At 42.9% G+C, this 18,152-nt stretch overlaps 3 protein-coding genes across 3 annotated transcripts; all 3 read left to right on the top strand.

The window, feature by feature from the left end:
• Positions 1-130: 130 nt before the first annotated feature.
• LOC112230608 lies at positions 131-3,356 on the top strand. Its single transcript, XM_024396881.1, has 5 exons — positions 131-259; positions 1,513-1,771; positions 1,934-1,967; positions 2,129-2,411; positions 2,610-3,356. The coding sequence occupies exons 1-5, from the start codon at positions 217-219 to the stop codon at positions 2,954-2,956; spliced, it is 966 nt and encodes a 321-aa protein (XP_024252649.1). The 5' UTR covers positions 131-216; the 3' UTR covers positions 2,957-3,356.
• A 1,750-nt stretch (positions 3,357-5,106) lies between these two features.
• Positions 5,107-6,780, top strand: LOC112230607 (B9 domain-containing protein 2). The gene is made up of 4 exons (XM_024396880.2): positions 5,107-5,267; positions 5,536-5,649; positions 5,759-5,884; positions 6,037-6,780. The coding sequence occupies exons 2-4, from the start codon at positions 5,562-5,564 to the stop codon at positions 6,348-6,350; spliced, it is 528 nt and encodes a 175-aa protein (XP_024252648.1). The 5' UTR covers positions 5,107-5,267; positions 5,536-5,561; the 3' UTR covers positions 6,351-6,780.
• Positions 6,781-7,747: 967 nt separating this feature from the next.
• LOC112231247 (transforming growth factor beta-1 proprotein) lies at positions 7,748-12,914 on the top strand. The gene is made up of 7 exons (XM_024397891.2): positions 7,748-9,403; positions 10,727-10,996; positions 11,224-11,301; positions 11,417-11,567; positions 11,788-11,938; positions 12,093-12,203; positions 12,346-12,914. The coding sequence occupies exons 1-7, from the start codon at positions 9,064-9,066 to the stop codon at positions 12,391-12,393; spliced, it is 1,149 nt and encodes a 382-aa protein (XP_024253659.1). The 5' UTR covers positions 7,748-9,063; the 3' UTR covers positions 12,394-12,914.
• Positions 12,915-18,152: the final 5,238 nt, after the last annotated feature.

Here is an 18,152-nt window from a genome sequence, read left to right as displayed (position 1 = left end):
CTTGGCTTGCCTAAGGACAGTAAAACCAATCTCATTCCAAGCTTCTGAACTGCCCCTGTGTGGGATGCTCCAGCTGAATGGGGATTATGCCTTGGCACTAAAACACACCAAACACACACAGGCATGCTCACTCGCCCACTTTGCATCCTTCCTAAATACAGCCATCGCTCTCTCCATCTCTTGCGCCTTGTCTCTCATGGAGGCTAACCTTGAAATATGAGTGTTGCAGGGATTCACCGTGGATTTCTCAGGAAGTATGGTAAGACACTAGTTCTCCTCTCTTTTACTTTAGTTATTTTTGTTTAGTAGTAATAATTGGTAGGACGTTACTTTAAATATTATTGTAATGTACATTTATTGATGTTTTTTTTAATGCATTAATTTCTGTAAAATAATGATTATCTTCAGTTTTGGGACAAAATTGAAGCCTACGTCAAATCCATAGAAATATTTATTAGATGATGGCTAGAATAAACAGACAAGCTTCTTTTGCATTATGACAACGGGGAAATGTTTTACAGTCTATGTCCGGTGCTAAGCTAGATCTATTGAGCTTTACGGGCATCAATACAGCATTTATAAATTGTGACTAAATACAGGACACTTAGGAGTGGGCGGCAGGTAGCCTAGTGGTTAAGCTCGTTGGGCCAATAACCGAAAGGTTGCTGGTTTGAATCTCAGAGCTGACTAGGTAGAAAAAATGTGTTGATGTAAAATAAGTGGGGCATGTTCCATCAACATTCCATGCATTGCATAACGTGGAATTAGTTGGGCAAATGCAGAGAAAAATAGTGCTTTGGAGTTCTGGCACAGACATTCTAGGGCAGGAATAGATCAAGAATAGATTAGTAGATCAGACCACATCATTTGTATCAATTAACGAGGACATGGTCATATGATGCAGTCAAATGCCATATGCTAGTGGGATAACAGCTGTTCAGACTGTCTCCTGTCCGGGACTGATGGTTCTATATGCTCTGGTGAAGTGCATCACTTTGGTTTGCACATGTAGTGAGTGGATCCAGATGTGGGGCACTGTTTATTCTAGTTTAAGTGCACGCTATAGGCAGTATTATCTGCTTGGTCCAGCCCCCTCTTGATCCTCCAACCATGTGACTTGTTTTAATCCTAAAGGAGGAGAGGATAGGAAGCAGAGAGTGGACATGTTTGAAACCACTGGCACACTGCTTCCATCATCATCATCATCATCATCATCATCATTGTGAAAAAGTTAGTTTAATCTTGTACTGCAGTGGGCTAAATCAGAGTCACACAGGGTGTTTCTTGGTAGTCTTAAACAAATCTGCTTTGAAACAAAAGTATACACCTAACACACATGGTTGATCCTGCCATCGTGCTTTGGTTGTTAAATATTTCTGTTCTGAAAAATGTATGTGTTCCTAAGTGCCTCTAAAGAGCTTTGTCTTTGTTTGTTCCGCTCTCTCGCCATCCATCATGCACTCTTCCTGCTTCCTGTCCCCTGCGCTACCAACCTCCACCTCTCACTTCCAGGTGGCTTTATGTTCAAACAATGGAAGGAGAGGTACCTCATATTGACAGCTGACGGCTGTGTGTTGGTGAGTCGCGATGCAGTGTCCCCTCCTGACCAGATGGTGGCATTGCAGGGGGGCTGTGAGGCCATCGTGGAGGGCAGGGAGATCCTGGACCTGCCCAAGCTGCCCTCTGGAGGACGCAGGGACTGCTGCTTTGCTCTGATCCTGCCTCAGGAGAAGTTCCTGCTGCTACTGGCTGACAACGCAGAAGACTGCAGGTCAGTTGGCAGAGCAATGTGAGATAGAGGCTGGGGTGGGATGGGGATTACTGGAGTTGGCAGCATTGTGCATTGTCAGCGATTTACTTTCTTTCATCTCACGTTGATGAAACTATGTTCTGAGTACTACTGAAGTAATAATGTGTCATATTCTCTCCTCAGTCAATGGGTCAACATGCTGAGGAAAGTGCGAGAAGTGAGTCTATGCCTCCTTAATTTGAATCTTAATCCGCCTTCCTCATTTAAAAAAACTGGGAATCTTGTCAGTGATGTGACTGTGAGAGATAGCATTGCAAGATGTAGGGTATTCTTCCTCAACGGTTTGATATCACAGCTATACACTTTTCTACTCTACAGAGTGTATCATCACCAATGTCCTCCTGTAGACACCATAATGCTTCAACACGATGCATCACTGACAGAGACCCGCTTCCAGACCCCATTTCTGACAAAGATCCCCCAACTCCACCGCTGAGTGATATGGAGATCTTATCTCCTGGGCCAAGATACCCTGGGCCAAGATCTTCTGGGCCAAGATCTCCTGGGCCGAGATCTCCTGGGCCAACCTCTCCTGGCTTAATCTCTGCTGGGCCAAATTATCATGGGCCAACAACAGGTGACATTCAACAAAAGGAAAATGGTGAGAAATACAGGATTTACGGACATTACTTAACAAACTTGTTTATGCAATTTTGTCTCTGAATTAATTTACCCACTTTACCCAGTCCATTAAGTTTTTCTTTGGTTGAGTCTGTAGGAAAAAAAAACTGCAGTCCAGTGGCGTAGAGTAGACAGCAACTAAGGATGTGCATGACATTCTCTCCACCCTCCACCACAGGCCAGAAATCTCCCCACATGAAGAGGGACAAAGGGACTAGTCATTCGGTGGGCTGTCTGCGCCATGGCACCAGCCATGATGCCCAGGCAGTGAGGGCTGTGTATCTGCTGATGGGAGGGGCCGCTGCTTCCTCTGCCATGGGTTACCTGGGTGCATGCTCTCCTGCTAATCCTGACGTAAGGCCTCCTGACCTGCCGCCCACCACAGACTTCTCTAACCTGGGCTCAGCAGGGGCTTACCACTCTTGCAACCAGACTGTTGTTGACTCTCCTCACTTCCACAGCTTTGACTTTGAGGGGGCAGACTCAGACTTTGATGCCTTTGACTGTGGGGGATTTTCATTCTAGGGGGGAAATGATGATTTACCTACCGTCAAGACTTTCAATCCTCCTGTTCATCCTTTATGAAATACAAGAGCAATAATTGCCTCTTATTGTTGCCACCCTTTGTAAGTGATATGTACTGATGCAAAACATTTGAGCTATTTTATCTTATATTTGATATAATTTATTTGGTTACAACCTGTCTGCTGTCATCCTCTGGCTATGGAGAGAGCGTGGATTTCTTGATGCCATTTTAAATAACGTAATGTAAGCATACCTTGTCTTTATAACTATTTGCCCCACACCTATCTCCTTAACTCTATCTCCTTAACTGCTCTGCCATGTGTTAGCTAAGTTCATTGTCATTGTTTTGTTTCCTTATTTATATGTTGCTTAAATAAATGCCAGGGTTCGATAGAAAATGTTTTGTGCTTTCTTGTCTCTTTCATTTCCATAGCGAGCAATACGCAGCCTTGTGTAGCCTAGCACACATTCATGCATCATCACATTAGGGGTGAGTGGGGTAAGTGGAGCAATTTTTTACATTCAGCGTCACTCTGTCAAGGGTAATATAGTATTATTTATTTAAAAGATATCTACATATATTTATGAATGTTGTGCATCCCTGGAAATAATCACAATTCATGTAAACATTACAATTTTGAAAACATAGCTTGTACAAAAAAGTGGTCTCTTGGCACAACTTACCCCAGGTATGGGGTCAATTTAACCGCCTACAAATGACTGTACAGAAATGAAATATTACCACTACCTTTTAAAAACCATGTCTATCTTTATTTCACAAACACAATTCAACACAATAACAATCACTTTCTTGTCTTTCAATCATTTAAAGTGGCAATATGTAACTTTTTGGGCAACCCGACCAAATCCACATATAAATGTGAGTTCTATAGATCTATCATCCTACTTGAAAGCAAGTCTAAGAAGCAGTAGATCTGTTCTATGTGTGCTATTTCTATGCTTCCTGTTCTTAAGTTTTGGCTTTGCTCTATTCATTTTGTTTTTGTTTCACCAACTTCAAACAGCTGAAACAGCAATATTTTTGGTTGGAAAATATATTTCACAGTGGTTTAGATGGTACAATGATTCTCCATACTATACTAAGTTATTCTGTCAAATAAACTGAAATTAGGCGACTATTAGAGTTTTAGCAACCAAGAAATGGTGGAGCGATTTCTGCATAGTGCAACTTTAAGCATATTTCAATACAAGCTTATCACCCCAAAAAAACGTTGCACTTTTTTTTACACTTTTGACATAGGCCAGGCCCTGTTGTTACCTCATATCCCAGCGATAATACTTTGCATTAAGTCTGGGAAGAAACACTGACATTTGCTCAACTTGCCATTGGCTCATCATATTGGCTCAATTTACCTCATAGCCATTGTCTAAACTTACCCATGGCAAACATTTTGACTATATTAGCCCACACAGCTAAAAGGATGCACTTCCTGCTAGGCAGTGGTATGAAGTACTTATTAAGTAAAAATATTTTTAAGTACTACTTAAGTAGTTTTTTGGGGTATCTGTACATCACTATTTATATTTTTGACAACTTTTGCTTTTACTGTCAACTTCACGCATTTATCAAGTGAACATCCCTGGTCATCCCTGCTGCCTCTGATCTGGCAGACTCACGAAACACAAATTCTTCGCTTGTAAATTACTTTTACTCAAGTATAACATTTGGCAACTTTTTCCACCACTGATGCTAGGTTTAGGGTAACATGTTGAAGCTTATAGAGACCCCAACTGATGTATAAAACAATCCTAAAATGATCTATTTCCGATTAGATACAAGCAAGCATCATGAAATCTCTAACACAATATATTAATTTGACTTGGTGAAAATCCATTATTTGGATTTTCTTCCTTCACAGACTACATGAAATGAGGACCTCATCCTAAATATTTGGTCAAAATATTAATTTTGTGCATTGTTTCCTAGAAACACGGGTGGCGCACGCAGACCATTTGGCTCAACTGACACCACTCTCCCCTACATTACATATATGTTATTGATAGAAATGTACACAGCCAGCTATACTATTGTGCAGTGTATGTGGAAGAAAACACTTCCATGGCAATAAACTAGTGGATAATTAATTTCCCTAGTTTCCTACAAGGTCATCCAACAATCCATACTGACTGTCGAAGGAAGGGAACAGAGCAAAGTCACATGTTCTATCTGTGGATTTTGAATGCGCGCTTTGCCTGCTTTCTATCGTCAACCTCCGTAGTTTCCTGTTTGGTTTCCAAGGAAATGAGGATCATGGTGGCTTCTGTATTTTCATCTGAGTGAATCCTTGGGGTATGTTTTTTACATTATTATTGTTTTTCACTGGCAATGTTTTATATAAATTGTTGAAACGTTAGCTAATCAAACGTGCTAGCTTGCTAGCTAACCAACAACCATTTTGCAGGCCAGCTATGTTGACGAATGTATCTTTTGACCCTACGAGGCTAGCTAACGTTAGCCAGCTAGCTATAACGTTACTCCTAACTAACGTTAATCCCAGCTAGCTAGTGACTGTAAACAGAGATTTACACCAATTCAACGTTATGTTCTCTACCTGCAGGAAAAGGAGCTGCACAGATACCGGTAATGGCAGAGCTGCACATTATCGGTCAGATCGTTGGGGCTAGCGGCTTCCCTCAGAGCAGTCTCTTCTGTAAATGGGGAATTCATACAGGTGTTTTTCCGTTATAATCAGATTATTTTATTGAGTATGATGTGTACTTTACTTTATCCGTTATGGTTGTGATTCTCAGTTTCCAACAACACTTATCTCGTTATGTAAGGAGGTGCATGGAGACTTCTCTCTGGCCTGAAGGAGGGGCAGACCCAGGTGGATTTGCCTCAGACGGGGGATACGGCATACTGGAGTCATCCCATTGATCTGCACTACACCACTAAAGGACTGCAAGGTAACAAACTAGCTTCCTGGCAAATTCAAAGTAACAGTTCATCACAAACGTAAATCAAAAGCTAGCTACAGTATATACATAGTCACATCTACCACGCCTAGTTTTCAGGTTAATACTAGGGTAAGACTTGTTTGTCTTTTATTCTCCTTCAGGTTGGCCCAAGCTTCACCTGCAGGTTTGGCACCAGGATTCATTTGGGCGCTGTCAGCTGTATGGTTATGGATATTGCCATGTGCCCTCCAGCCCAGGCCACCACCATGTACGCTGTGTGACCTGGAGACCACTTGGATCCTGGCAAGAGCAGATAGCTCAAACCTTTGTGGGTGGAGGTCCCCAGCTGCGCTCCCCAGACCTCGTATACAGTGGGGCGGACAGATATAGGCTGCACACAGTTGCTATGGGTACTGTGGAGCTGGAGCTAGGCATCATCATGCGACACTTTGACAGATATGGTGTAGAGAGCTGAAATGTAGAGATGGGACAGCGAAGGGTGAATGGAGGGAAGCCTGAATGGAGCACTGTATTGTTAGTGGGTGGGGGTGGTGTGGATTTGGACCATATCTGCACCGGGGCACATAAAATAAGGTCAGATGATATATTTTGCCTTGTGAGATGTGTTGATGTGGCATACATGCTGAGAAGAACCCAACATGCAAATGTAGGTATTTCCCCTCTTTCTCCACCGGCGGCGTGTGTGGTGGTTGGGTGGGATGAGCCTTTCAACACCATCTGCCTTCCCGATTGTCAATATTTTTTAGAACATTTCATATAATCGAGGTTGTATTTTAAACAATGCGAGACAGATTTTGTACTGCACTTAATTTCAGTTTGATACTTTTCTATGAATTCCTTGTGTTTTATATAGTAGGATTATGTAAATAAATCAATACAATGTACCAAACCTGATGCCTTTGATCTTTAACCTATCTTACCTATCTTTTTGCTGTACAAATATTCACTCAAGGTTAGGCTTGCAAGTGCCATTACTGATAGGCACAATTAATTCACTCATCAACATTTTCTGTAATATTATGAAGTACTTATTATCAATGTTTGATAGTAGGTGGTAAACACAGAGGTGAGACAAAATATATTAACTACGAATATATTGTATCCATGTCAGTCTATTTGGATGATACTCTGTTTTTAGCACTTGCAGGTCTATTGAATTTAGCAAATCAACCAGTTAACACAAGCCTACCAGACGAGCTAAATTACTTCTGCTCGCTTCGAGGCAAGTAACACTGAAACATGCATGAGAGCATCATCTGCTGAGGACGACTGTAAACTCGCTCTCTGTAGATGATGTGAGTAAGACCTTTAAACAGGTCAACATTCACAAGGCCGCAGGGCCAGACAGATTACCAGGACGTGTACTCCAAACATGCGCTCACCAGGACCCTGGGACTAAACAACTCCCTCTGTAACTGGATCCTGGACTTCCTGACGGGCCGCCCCCCAGGGGGTAAGGGTAGGTAACAACACATCCGGCACGGTGATCCTCGGAGCGCCAAGTCTAGGTCCAAGAGGCTTCTAAACAACTTCTACCCCCAAGCCATAAGAACAACTCCTGAACATCTAATCAAATAGCTACTCAGGTTATTTGCATTGCCCCCACCCCATCTTTTACGCTGCTGCTATGCTCTGTTCATTATCTATGCATAGTCACTTTAACTCCACCTTCATGTACAAATTACCTCGACTAACCGGTGCCCCTGCACATTAACTCTGTACCGGTACCCCTTATATATAGCTTCGCTATTGTTATTTTACTGCTGCTCTTTAATTATTTGTTACTTTTTATTTATTTTTTAGGTATTTTTCATTGTTGGTTAAGGGCTTGTAAGTAAGCATTTCACCTATTATATTTGGCGCATGTGACAAATACAATTTGATTTAAGTTCTTCCATGTGTCTTGCTTTCCGGCAAAGTTAAAGGAAACAACAACCCTGTACTTTGAAATGGCAGATGTTTCACAATGCTGCTCACTTCCTGGACTTAGAGCTTCATACTGTTTTAGTGCAAGAGGACAGGAACTAGACAGAAAAGCAACAGGAACTGGAATGAAAAGATCAGTGACTGATGATGGCTGCTAAAACTAACAACTCTAGGGTCTAATAGGGTAGATGGTTTTCTACAGTGTGTTGTTTTTTTCTTATTTCTTTGTTTTAGTCTGAAACGTTTTAATTGACTGGATCTGGATATAGTAGACTAGAGAATGAGAAGGAGACAGGCCTGAGCTGTAACTGTGTGGGTGAGTTAGATGACGCTGTTATGATGTCTACTCTGCTCTTTCATTTTTTTTTGTGGTGGACCTCTGTCTTGAGTGTTCTCTCAAGTTTAGCATGGGAAAGTGCATCTAGTGAATGACACAGCATCGGTCTTCGAACATTTTAAATGGTTAAGTAGTTGAAGCTAGGAAGTTTTTTTTACAACATTTCTGGTGCTTTGTGCAATATGGTATGTTGTGTGCATGTATTTATGTACAACTGGTTTAGACATTTACATTAACATTGTGCTCTTCTAGACTAATGATGATATGGCCCTTTGCTTTGGCTTAGTCTGAAGCAGTTTATCTGATGAAAGAAGTGAGTCAGCTGACTAAAACCTATATTCAATAACGTTGTAGGAAGAGACTGTCACATTTGCCAAAACAATTTGTTAACTGATTTTAACAAATACATTTTATAGAGAGTTGGGAAGACAGTTGAGACAACTTGACAATTTTCATTGAGATTTTCCTCTGTTACTTTCCAAATCTCAGTTTACACAGGGTCTCCTAAGAGCTTGTTTGTTATTTTAAATTGGGTCCCAGGGACAGGGAGTAATGTGGTGATGTGCTGTAGTTCATTCATTCATGAATTGAGACTGCCTCTAGGGAGCACTGTGAGAGTCTGTGAGGCACCATGCCAGCGAGACAGTGACTCAGTTTAGGCTGAGCTCTTTTGGTGGTGAACTCTATGTGGTTCTAGTCTGGGATCTGAACTCGGCTCAAGAGCTAGCACCAGTTTCTGAGGAGCTCAACTTGAGATACTGAAGCCTCCTGGGTTGTTGTGACAGCAGCAGGAGAAGTACATTGAAATCTGTTCATGCAACAGGCTCAAAAGGACGGTAAATCCACATAATAGTCAAATCTGAAAGCCTGCTATCATAGACATTGTTCCTCTTTAAAGTGTGCAATGAGGGCAGTGTGTTTGATGCTGACTGCCTTATTGATGCTGGAATATGTGTGCCGGAGTGACACCATGTCCACCTGTAAGTCTCTGGACTTGGAACTGGTGAAGAGGAAACGTATTGAGGCCATCCGTGGACAGATACTGAGCAAGCTGCGGCTACCCAAGGAGCCAGAGATTGACCAGGAGGGAGACACTGAGGAGGTCCCAGCTTCCCTGATGTCCATCTACAACAGCACAGTGGAGCTGAGTGAGGAGCAGGTGCACACGTACATACCGTCCACTCATGATGCAGAGGAGGAGGCATACTTTGCAAAGGAGGTCCACAAGTTCAACATGAAACAAAGTGAGTAGATATATCCATGCATGCTGTCTACATGCACACACATTCTGCTGCTTACACAGGCTCTGGCTTGTCAAGTTAAAGTGGATGCTTCTCTAGCCTCACTTCAGTCAAGTATAGGCGTGTTAAATGGTTGATGTGTGTAGGGGGATCTTCAAAGGTCGATTTAAGATATAAACCCTAGCTAACCACAGGCCTTCACCATGGTAATTGCATAGCAATGCAAAAAAGTAGGCATTGTATATATTTTGCTTGTTGTCATAATCTTTGATCATCGCACCCATATTTGGAGTGAAATAACATTAGACCACATTGTCACTTACAATGTGGAGGGTGAGACAGATGGATGGGGCCAGTGGTTTCCTCTGACTGATTACTGTGTGCTTATTCTGGTTATCTGAATAGCTGGCAGGAAGGAACACTTGACTTAGTACGTGCTGTTAAATGACAGGTTCTGCCCTCAAATAAAAGGGCTGCTATCTCTGTATACCATGTAGCATCTGTCTAACTTTTCACCACCCTGGATTGATGAGTGCAGGATGATGCAGAGAGGTTAGGTAGACATGAAAATTATTATTAAGGCTATTTCAACCTTGTCGCATGTCGTGAATAAGATCCATTTGAAGTGGTGCTGTAGTTTATGACTGGCATAAACTGCAGTTGGCAGATCATTTTTAGGATGTACATTTGTATAATTATGTCCTTTAGATAAGGTTGTTGACTGAAAATGGGTGTTTCTTCCATTGGTTTACTGAACTGACTGCAATGGCCCTGTCTGCTGTATGTAAAACCATGGCCTGCGTCAACCTTTTACCTCTCCCTACCAGATGTTTCCTTCCCTTTGCTGGGTCCTTCTCCCTTTTTGTCTACAAGACAGTATACATCGCTACAGTGTAAACTTGTTGTCCAGGCAGTAACTCTGAGCAGGTTAGGTTTAAGCCAGAAGCCCTTAGGACCGTGCCCTCTGATTAGATCCTTTTTGATGCCGTTGGTTTATTGTAATACAGCAGCATGGTGTGATCTAGCTTCCAGAGCAGAGCCTCACTTCCTCAGCGTCCCTGTCAATGTGTAATTATTGTTACAGACTCACAGAGGTAATTTTGGCTCCGGCAGATAGCATTTGAGGCCAAACCTGAAACTGCATTCGACTCTCTCTGAGAGTGCCTTTTATGTAACAGAATCTATCCACAATAGTTTTATTACCAGTACTATGGTAAAATTCAGCTTCTCTTTCGGTTTCTCTTTCTTTCTCTATACCGCCTCTCCCGCACTGACAGGTTCAGTAGTAGAAAGTACAAAAAAAACATATTGACTCTCCTTTCCAAGGTGAGAACACCAGTAAGCACCAGATGCTCTTCAACATGTCTGAGATGCGGTCAGTATTGGGGACTGATCGACTGCTCTCTCAAGCTGAGCTCCGTCTCCTCATCAAAAACCATGGCCTGCTCGACGACAGCGAGCAGAGGCTGGAACTCTACAGAGGAGTTGGCGATAAGGCACGTTACCTGAAGTCCCATTTTGTCTCCAAGGAATGGGCCAATCGCTGGGTGTCCTTTGACGTAACACAGACTCTGAATGAGTGGCTGCAAGGGGCTGGTAAGTTACAATTTCCTAGGGTTGTAGATATAATTATATAACACAAACAGTATGTTGCAATACAGTTGCAATCATATCCTGTTACAAATCTGTGTCTGATTGAAGTGACAAAGCATGTGAAAGAACTGTCCAACAGACTTTTACACCTAAAACAGTATACCTATTCCTTCAGGTTTAAAAATAAGTTTGATACACCATTATATTAGTCTTTTTGCAACACTTTACAGGAGAGGAGCAGGGATTCCAATTGAAGTTGCCTTGTGATTGTGGGAAACCAATGGAGGAATTCAGCTTCAAAATATCAGGTATTTGCAGTTTACTCCCATTCACTGTATTGAAATCAACTCAATCCATACGTTTTCTGCCAAAACCTCCACTGTGAATCTCTTGCCTGACAGGTGTCAATGTTTTATACAATAGGGATGAACAAGCTGAGGGGAGATACAGAAACACTAGCCATGAAAATGCCATCAAAGCCTCACATTTTACTGATGTCACTTCCTGTGGAACGCCACAGACAGCCTAGCTCTCGGAAGAAACGACAAACCACTACTGAAGAGATCTGCTCAGAGTGAGACTATCCTTTATTCCAATGGCCCAAGAGCACATTTAGAATGATCAATTAATGTCTCTTAAATGTGTACTAACAAAGTTAATCTCTTTTGGCAGATAGATATACTGTAGACCCGTTAACGCCCCGTTAGCTCCCTGTTAACTCCCCGTTAACGCCCTGTTAACTCCCTGTTTGTAAGTAATAAGGTGTATAACTCACAGGTGTGTGTATCCCCCAGTAAATCGGAGAGTTGCTGTGTGCGAAGACTTTACATTGACTTCCGTAAGGACCTGGGCTGGAAGTGGATCCATGAACCCACTGGCTACTTTGCTAACTACTGCATCGGCCCCTGCACCTATATATGGAACACAGAAAACAAGTATTCCCAGGTAATGCTATCAGTCATGTTTTTGTAGACGTCCCCATTGTTAACTGTCTTTCAAGGATCTGTACAGTCAGGGTGTTCAGTAATCAGACGCTGTATAGCCACGGGGGGAGGTGGTCTGTTCAGTGAGATATCTAGTGTTGTTTACCCAACCACAGGTACTGGCTCTGTATAAGCACCACAACCCCGGAGCCTCTGCCCAACCCTGCTGTGTTCCACAGGTCTTGGAGCCCCTACCCATTATCTATTATGTGGGGAGACAACACAAGGTCAGTAAATACTGTACAGTTAGAAGTATCAAATGAAACTCTCATAACATCCTCACCGAATTGAAATCATAGTCAACACAGTTGCTGGGTTTGAATACGTATTTATAATGTCAATCCATTGAATGTGCTTTTTTTTTCACAGGTGGAGCAGTTGTCCAATATGATTGTTAAGTCCTGCAGGTGTAGCTAGAATTACTGCACATGTCTCTCCATGTTCTTGTCCATTGTATTTCCTTGTACTCATGGGGATACAAAAGGGGGATGATCCTTTTTGATGCCGCTGGTTTAGTGTAAAATGCTTGTCCCTTGGAAATCAGGATGTAGTCAAGACATTCATTTACGAAGGGTACTATTATAATTGTGTTTGGGTGGTGTCTCTAGTCTGCATTTTTCATTTAGCTTTCCCCAGCAGAGAATTTGTTTATGTTTAGTGATTTGTTAGTGTTTTCTTATTTTATTTTAAATATATGTAGTGCTTTATGGAGTTTAAAAAAATGTTGTTTAGACTTGTTAATGTCCTGGGTGTGTCAATAGTCTTGACTTATTGTCACTGTGTTGCAGTATTTGTGCTCCCTGGGAAATATAGAGGAAAGAAAGAGGCTAAGACGGGATTAGTTTGAGTTTACTACTTAAAATAATGAATGTAGAATAGCAACTTCCTCTCAATATTTTTGTCATTATTCTCTTTTGAATAAATGTATCTGCATCACACCACTTATCAAGTCTTTGACAAGATGGCGCAGATAGAGATGGCAGCTTCGCTTCAAGCCCTTAGGAAACTGTGCAGTATTTTGTTTTTACTGTATTATTTCTTACATTGTTAGCCCAGAAAATCTTAAGTGTGATTACGTATAGCCGGGAAGAACTATTGTATATCAGAGAGTTACCAGCACTACGACCAGGAATACAACTTTCCCAAAGTGGATCCTTTGTCTGCACCTCCCAGGGTATTTGAACTGATTCCAGAGGCCAACCAAAAACAACGCAGTCGGAGGAGAGGGTGCTTGAGCTGTCTTCTAGTGAGGCTTCGGATGCGCGCACACCACAAACCGCTTCCGAGTATATTACTCGCTAATGTCCGGTCCCTAGTTAACAAAGTAGACGAAATTGGGGCAAGAGTTGCTTTCCACAGAGATATCCGGGATTATAACATACTCTGTTTCACAGAGACATGGCTAGCTGGGGACATGCTGTTGGAGTCCGTACAGCCAACGGGATTTTCAGTGCATCGCACCTACAGGAACAAACATTTCTCTGGTAAGAAGAAGGGCGGGCGTGTCTGTTTCATGATTAATGACTCATGGTGTAATTGTAACAACATACAAGAATTCAAGTCTCCTTTGTTCACCTGACCTAGAATTCCTCACAATCAAATGCCGACCCTATTATCTCCCAAGAGAACCCTCCTCGGTTACTGTCACAGCCGTGTATATCTCCCCGCAAGCGGATACGTAGACGGCCATCAAGGAACTTCACTGGACTTTATTCAAACTAACAACCATAAATCCTAAGGCTGCATTTATTGTAGCTGGGGATTTTAACAAAGCTAATCTGAGAACAAGGCTACCTAAATTCTATCAGCATATCGGTTGCAGTACACAGGCGAGTAACACACTTGACCGCTGCTACTCAAACTTTCGTGATGCATACAAGGCCCTCCCCCACCCTCCTTTTGGCAAATCTGACCATGACTCCATCTTGTTGTTCCCCTCTTATAGGCAGAAACTAAAACAGGAAGCTCCCGTGCTTAGATCTATCCAATGCTGGTCTGACCAATCGGATTCCACGCTTTAAGATTGCTTCGATTACGTGGACTGGGATATGTTCCGGATAGCCTCAGACAATTAACATTGACGTATACGCTGACTCGATGAGCGAGTTTATAAGGAAGTGAATAGGAGATGTACTCACTGTGACTATTAAAACCTTCCCTAACCAGAAACTGTGGATTGATGGCAGAATTTGCTCAAAACTGAAAACACGTACCGCCGCATTTAATCATGGCAAGGCGACTGGAAACATGACCGAATACAAACAGTGTAGTTGTTCCCTCTGTAAGGCAATCAAAAAGCCAAAACTTCAGTATAGAGACAAAATGGAGTCCCAATTCAACGGCTCAGACACGAGACATATGTGGCAGGGTATACAGACAATCACAGACTACAAAAGGAAAACCAGCCACGTCGCGGACACCGGCGTCTTGCTTCCGTACAAGCTAAACACCTTCTTCGCCCGCTGTTGGCTTTCCTTCTCGGTGGTCGATGTGACTAAGACATTTAAGCGTGTTAACCCTCTCAATGCTACCGGTCCAGACGACATCCCTAGCTGAGTCCTCAGAGCATGCGCAGACCAGCTGGCTGGGGTGTTTACGCACATATTCAATCTCTCCCTATCCCAGTCTCCTGTCCCCACTTTCTTCAAGATGTCCACCATTGTTCCTGTACCCAAGAAAGCAAAGGTAATTAAATGAAATGACTATCACCCTGTAGCACTCACTTCTGTCATCATGAAGTGCTTTGAGAGGCTAGTTAAGGATCATATCACCTCTAACTTACCTGACACCCTAGACCCACTTCAATTAGCTTTCCCCCCCAATAGATCCACAGACGATGCAATCACCATCGCACTGTAAACTGCCCTATCCCATCTGGACAAGAGGAATACCTATGTAAGAATGCTGTTCATTGACTATAGCTCAGCCTTCAACATCATAGCATCCAAGCTCATCACTAAGTTCGGGGGCCTGGGTCTGAACCCTGCCCTGTGCAACTGGGCCCTAGACTGACGGGCTGCCACCAGGTGGTGAAGGTAGGAAACAACACCTCCCCTTCGCTGATCATCAACACAGGGGCCCCACAAGGGTCAGCCCCCTCCTTTACTCCCTGTTCACCCATGACTGCGTGGCCAACGCAATCATCAAGTTTGTAGACGACACAACACAGCCTGATTACCAACAATAACGAGACTGCCCTGGGAGTGTGGTGCCAGGAAAATAACCTCTTACTCAATGCCTATAAAACAAAGGAGCTGATAGTGGATTTCAGGAAACAGCAGAGGGAGCACGCCCCTATCCACGTCGAAGGGACTGCAGTGGAGCATTTGAAAAGCTTGAAGTTCCTTGGTGTACACATCACTGACGATCTGAAATGGTCCACCCACACAGACAGTGAAGTGAGGAAGGCGCAACAGTGCAATAGCTTGGCACCTAAAACACTCAAACTTTTACAGATCCACAATTGAGAGCATCTTGTCGGGCTGTATCACCGCCTGGTATGGCAACTGCACCACCCGAAAATGCAGGGTTCTCCAGAGGGTGGTGCGGTCTGCCCAACGCATCACCGGGGGCAAACTACCTGCCCTCCAGGACACCTACAGCACCCGACAACACAGGAAGGCCAAAAAGATAACTGAAACACAAGTATTTTGCTACACCCGCAACAACATCTTCTAAACATGTGTAGGTGAGAAATAACATTTTATTTGATTATTGGCCTTTTGCAGTTGAACCTGAGGTGAGGAAGAATGTTTTAGGCTTACCAGAGTTACTCCTATAATCAAACAATATAATGCTACTCTTTATTTATTTTTTAATCTGATTAAAAAAAAATGAATTAGCCTCCTTCTGTACGTGTATATCAGTATAGCAGACGCAGTAGCCTGTCTTACAAGGATAAAGAAATGCATGTTGGTGGGTTGTAAACATGCCGCCGACATATCTATCTAAATATATATATTTTTTATATTATCATACAGTGGACCCCCAAGCATATAGGCCTATGCATGAAATGCCCTGATTAATTTAGTGCTAAAATCTCCGACAGCTGAACCATGAGATGGACAATTAGGGACAATTCAAAATTTACTTGGGGAAGAGGGGCTGGCCCAACTCTAGGTGTCATTAACCCCCCCCAACATTAAAAATATTTTCACAGGACCCTCCCCTTGTACCCCCACTATTAACTCAAAATAATGTTTACGACTACATAACAATAACTATAGCTACCATGGAAGAACTGGGACATTTTCAGCTTTCAGTAATTGTGTACAGATCCTTGCCACATGGGGCCATGCATTATCATGCGGAACCATGAGGTGATGGCGGTGGATGAATGGCATGACATTGGGCCTCAGGATCTCATCACAGTATCTCTGTGCATTCCAACTGCTATCGATAAAATACTATTGTGTTCGTTGTCCGTAGCTTATGCCTGCCCATGCCATAACCCCATGGGGAACTCTGTTCACAACGTTGACATCAGCACCATGGGGGCACTCTGTTCACAATGCTGACATCATCAAACCGCTTGCCCACATGACACCATACACGCTGTCTGCCATCTGCCCGGTACAGTTGAAACCAAGATTCATCAGTGAAGGGCACACTTCTCCAGGGTGCCATCAAAGGGTCTAGCGGAATGCTTGTTCCTAGCTCCAACAGTGCAGTGGTATTTAACTTCACAACAATACACACAAATCTAAAAGTTTTTTAAAAAAGAATTAAGAAATATATAAATATTAGGACGAGCAATGTCAGAGTGGCTTTGACAAGAATACAGTAGAATACTGTATACCCCATAGATAGGCAGTTCCCATTTCAAGTCAGGACTGGCAGCCATTGCTAGTGAATCCATGAATTTAACAGTCAACGTGCCAGGGTTAGAGGTTCTGAAGTCCTATGGATTATATCTATGGCCATAACTTAACAAGCTGTTCTATATTTGGCACGCATGCTGCCCAAATTGCAGTCTTCCCGACTGTAAGTGGTTTTGAGGAAACTTAATCCACAGCAATGTTTTAGAAGCTATTGATCCTCTAGCAAAATTATACTCTGGTGTCGTGGCCAAAAGTTTTGAGCATGATACAAATATTAATTTCCACAAAGTTTGCTGCTTCAGTGTCTTTAGATATTTATGTCAGATGTTACTATGGAATACTGAAGTATAATAACAAGCATTTCATAAGTGTCAAAGGCTTTTATTGACAATTAAATTAAGTTGATGCAAAGAGTCAATATTTGCAGTGTTGACCCTTCTTTTTCAAGACCTCTGCAATCTGCCCTGGCATGCTGTCAATTAACTTCTGGGCCACATCCTGTCTGATGGCAGCCAATTCTTGCATAATCAATGCTCAGAGTTTGTTAGAATTTGTGGGTTTTTGTTTGTCCACCCGCCTCTTGAGGATTGACCACAAATTCTCAATGGGATTACGGTCTGGGGAGTTTCCTGGCCATGGACCCAAAATATCAATATCAATATCTTGTTCCCCAAGCCACTTAGTTATCACTTTTGCCTTATGGCAAGGTGCTCCATCATGCTGGAAAAGGCATTGTTCGTCAACAAACTGTTTCTGGATGGTTGGGAGAAGCTGCACTCGGAGGATGTGTTGATACCATTCTTTATTCATGGCTGTGTTCTTAGGCAAAATTGTGAGTGAGCCCACTCCCTTGGCTGAGAAGCAACCCCACACACGAATGGTCTCAGGATGCTTTACTGTCGGCATGACACAGGACTGATGGTAGTGCTCACCTTGTCTTCTCCGGACAAGCTTTTTTCCGGATGCCCCAAACAATCGGAAAGGGGATTCATCATAGAAAATGACTTTACCCCAGCACTCAGCAGTCCCCTGTACCTTTTACAGAATATCAGTCTCTCCCTGATGTTTTTCCTGGAGAGAAGTGGCTTCTTTGCTGCCCTTCTTGACACCAGGCCATCCTCCAAAAGTCTTCGCCTCACTGTGCATGCAGATGCTCTCACACCTGCCTGCTGCCATTCCTGAGCAAGCTCTGTACTGGTGGTGCCCCGATCCTGCAGCTGAATCAACTTTAGGAGACAGTCCTGGCGCTTGCTGGACTTTCTTGGGCACCCTGAAGCCTTCTTCACAATAATTGAACCGCTATCCTTGATGTTCTTGATGATCCGATAAATGGTTGATTTAGGTGCAATCTTACTG

The sequence above is a fragment of the Oncorhynchus tshawytscha genome, linkage group LG33 (assembly GCF_018296145.1).
Source record: "Oncorhynchus tshawytscha isolate Ot180627B linkage group LG33, Otsh_v2.0, whole genome shotgun sequence".
NCBI lineage: Eukaryota > Metazoa > Chordata > Actinopteri > Salmoniformes > Salmonidae > Oncorhynchus > Oncorhynchus tshawytscha.
The sequence above is the reverse complement of the archived record's forward strand: the minus strand, read 5'-3'. Positions and strand labels throughout refer to the sequence as shown.

What these genes read in the sequence shown, in the direction of transcription:
- LOC112230608 (XM_024396881.1), top strand. Translation starts at nt 217, where the DNA reads ATGAGTGTTGCAGGGATTCACCGTGGATTTCTCAGGAAGTATG. An exon ending in TGGATTTCTCAGGAAGTATG is followed by an intron (nt 260 to 1,512) that starts GTAAGACACTAG and finishes TCTCACTTCCAG; the next exon opens with GTGGCTTTATGTTCAAACAA. An exon ending in GACAACGCAGAAGACTGCAG is followed by an intron (nt 1,772 to 1,933) that starts GTCAGTTGGCAG and finishes TTCTCTCCTCAG; the next exon opens with TCAATGGGTCAACATGCTGA.
- LOC112230607 (XM_024396880.2), top strand. Translation starts at nt 5,562, where the DNA reads ATGGCAGAGCTGCACATTATCGGTCAGATCGTTGGGGCTAGCGGCTTC. An exon ending in TAAATGGGGAATTCATACAG is followed by an intron (nt 5,650 to 5,758) that starts GTGTTTTTCCGT and finishes TCGTTATGTAAG; the next exon opens with GAGGTGCATGGAGACTTCTC. An exon ending in CACCACTAAAGGACTGCAAG is followed by an intron (nt 5,885 to 6,036) that starts GTAACAAACTAG and finishes ATTCTCCTTCAG; the next exon opens with GTTGGCCCAAGCTTCACCTG.
- LOC112231247 (XM_024397891.2), top strand. Translation starts at nt 9,064, where the DNA reads ATGAGGGCAGTGTGTTTGATGCTGACTGCCTTATTGATGCTGGAATAT. An exon ending in CAAGTTCAACATGAAACAAA is followed by an intron (nt 9,404 to 10,726) that starts GTGAGTAGATAT and finishes CTCCTTTCCAAG; the next exon opens with GTGAGAACACCAGTAAGCAC. An exon ending in TGAGTGGCTGCAAGGGGCTG is followed by an intron (nt 10,997 to 11,223) that starts GTAAGTTACAAT and finishes AACACTTTACAG; the next exon opens with GAGAGGAGCAGGGATTCCAA.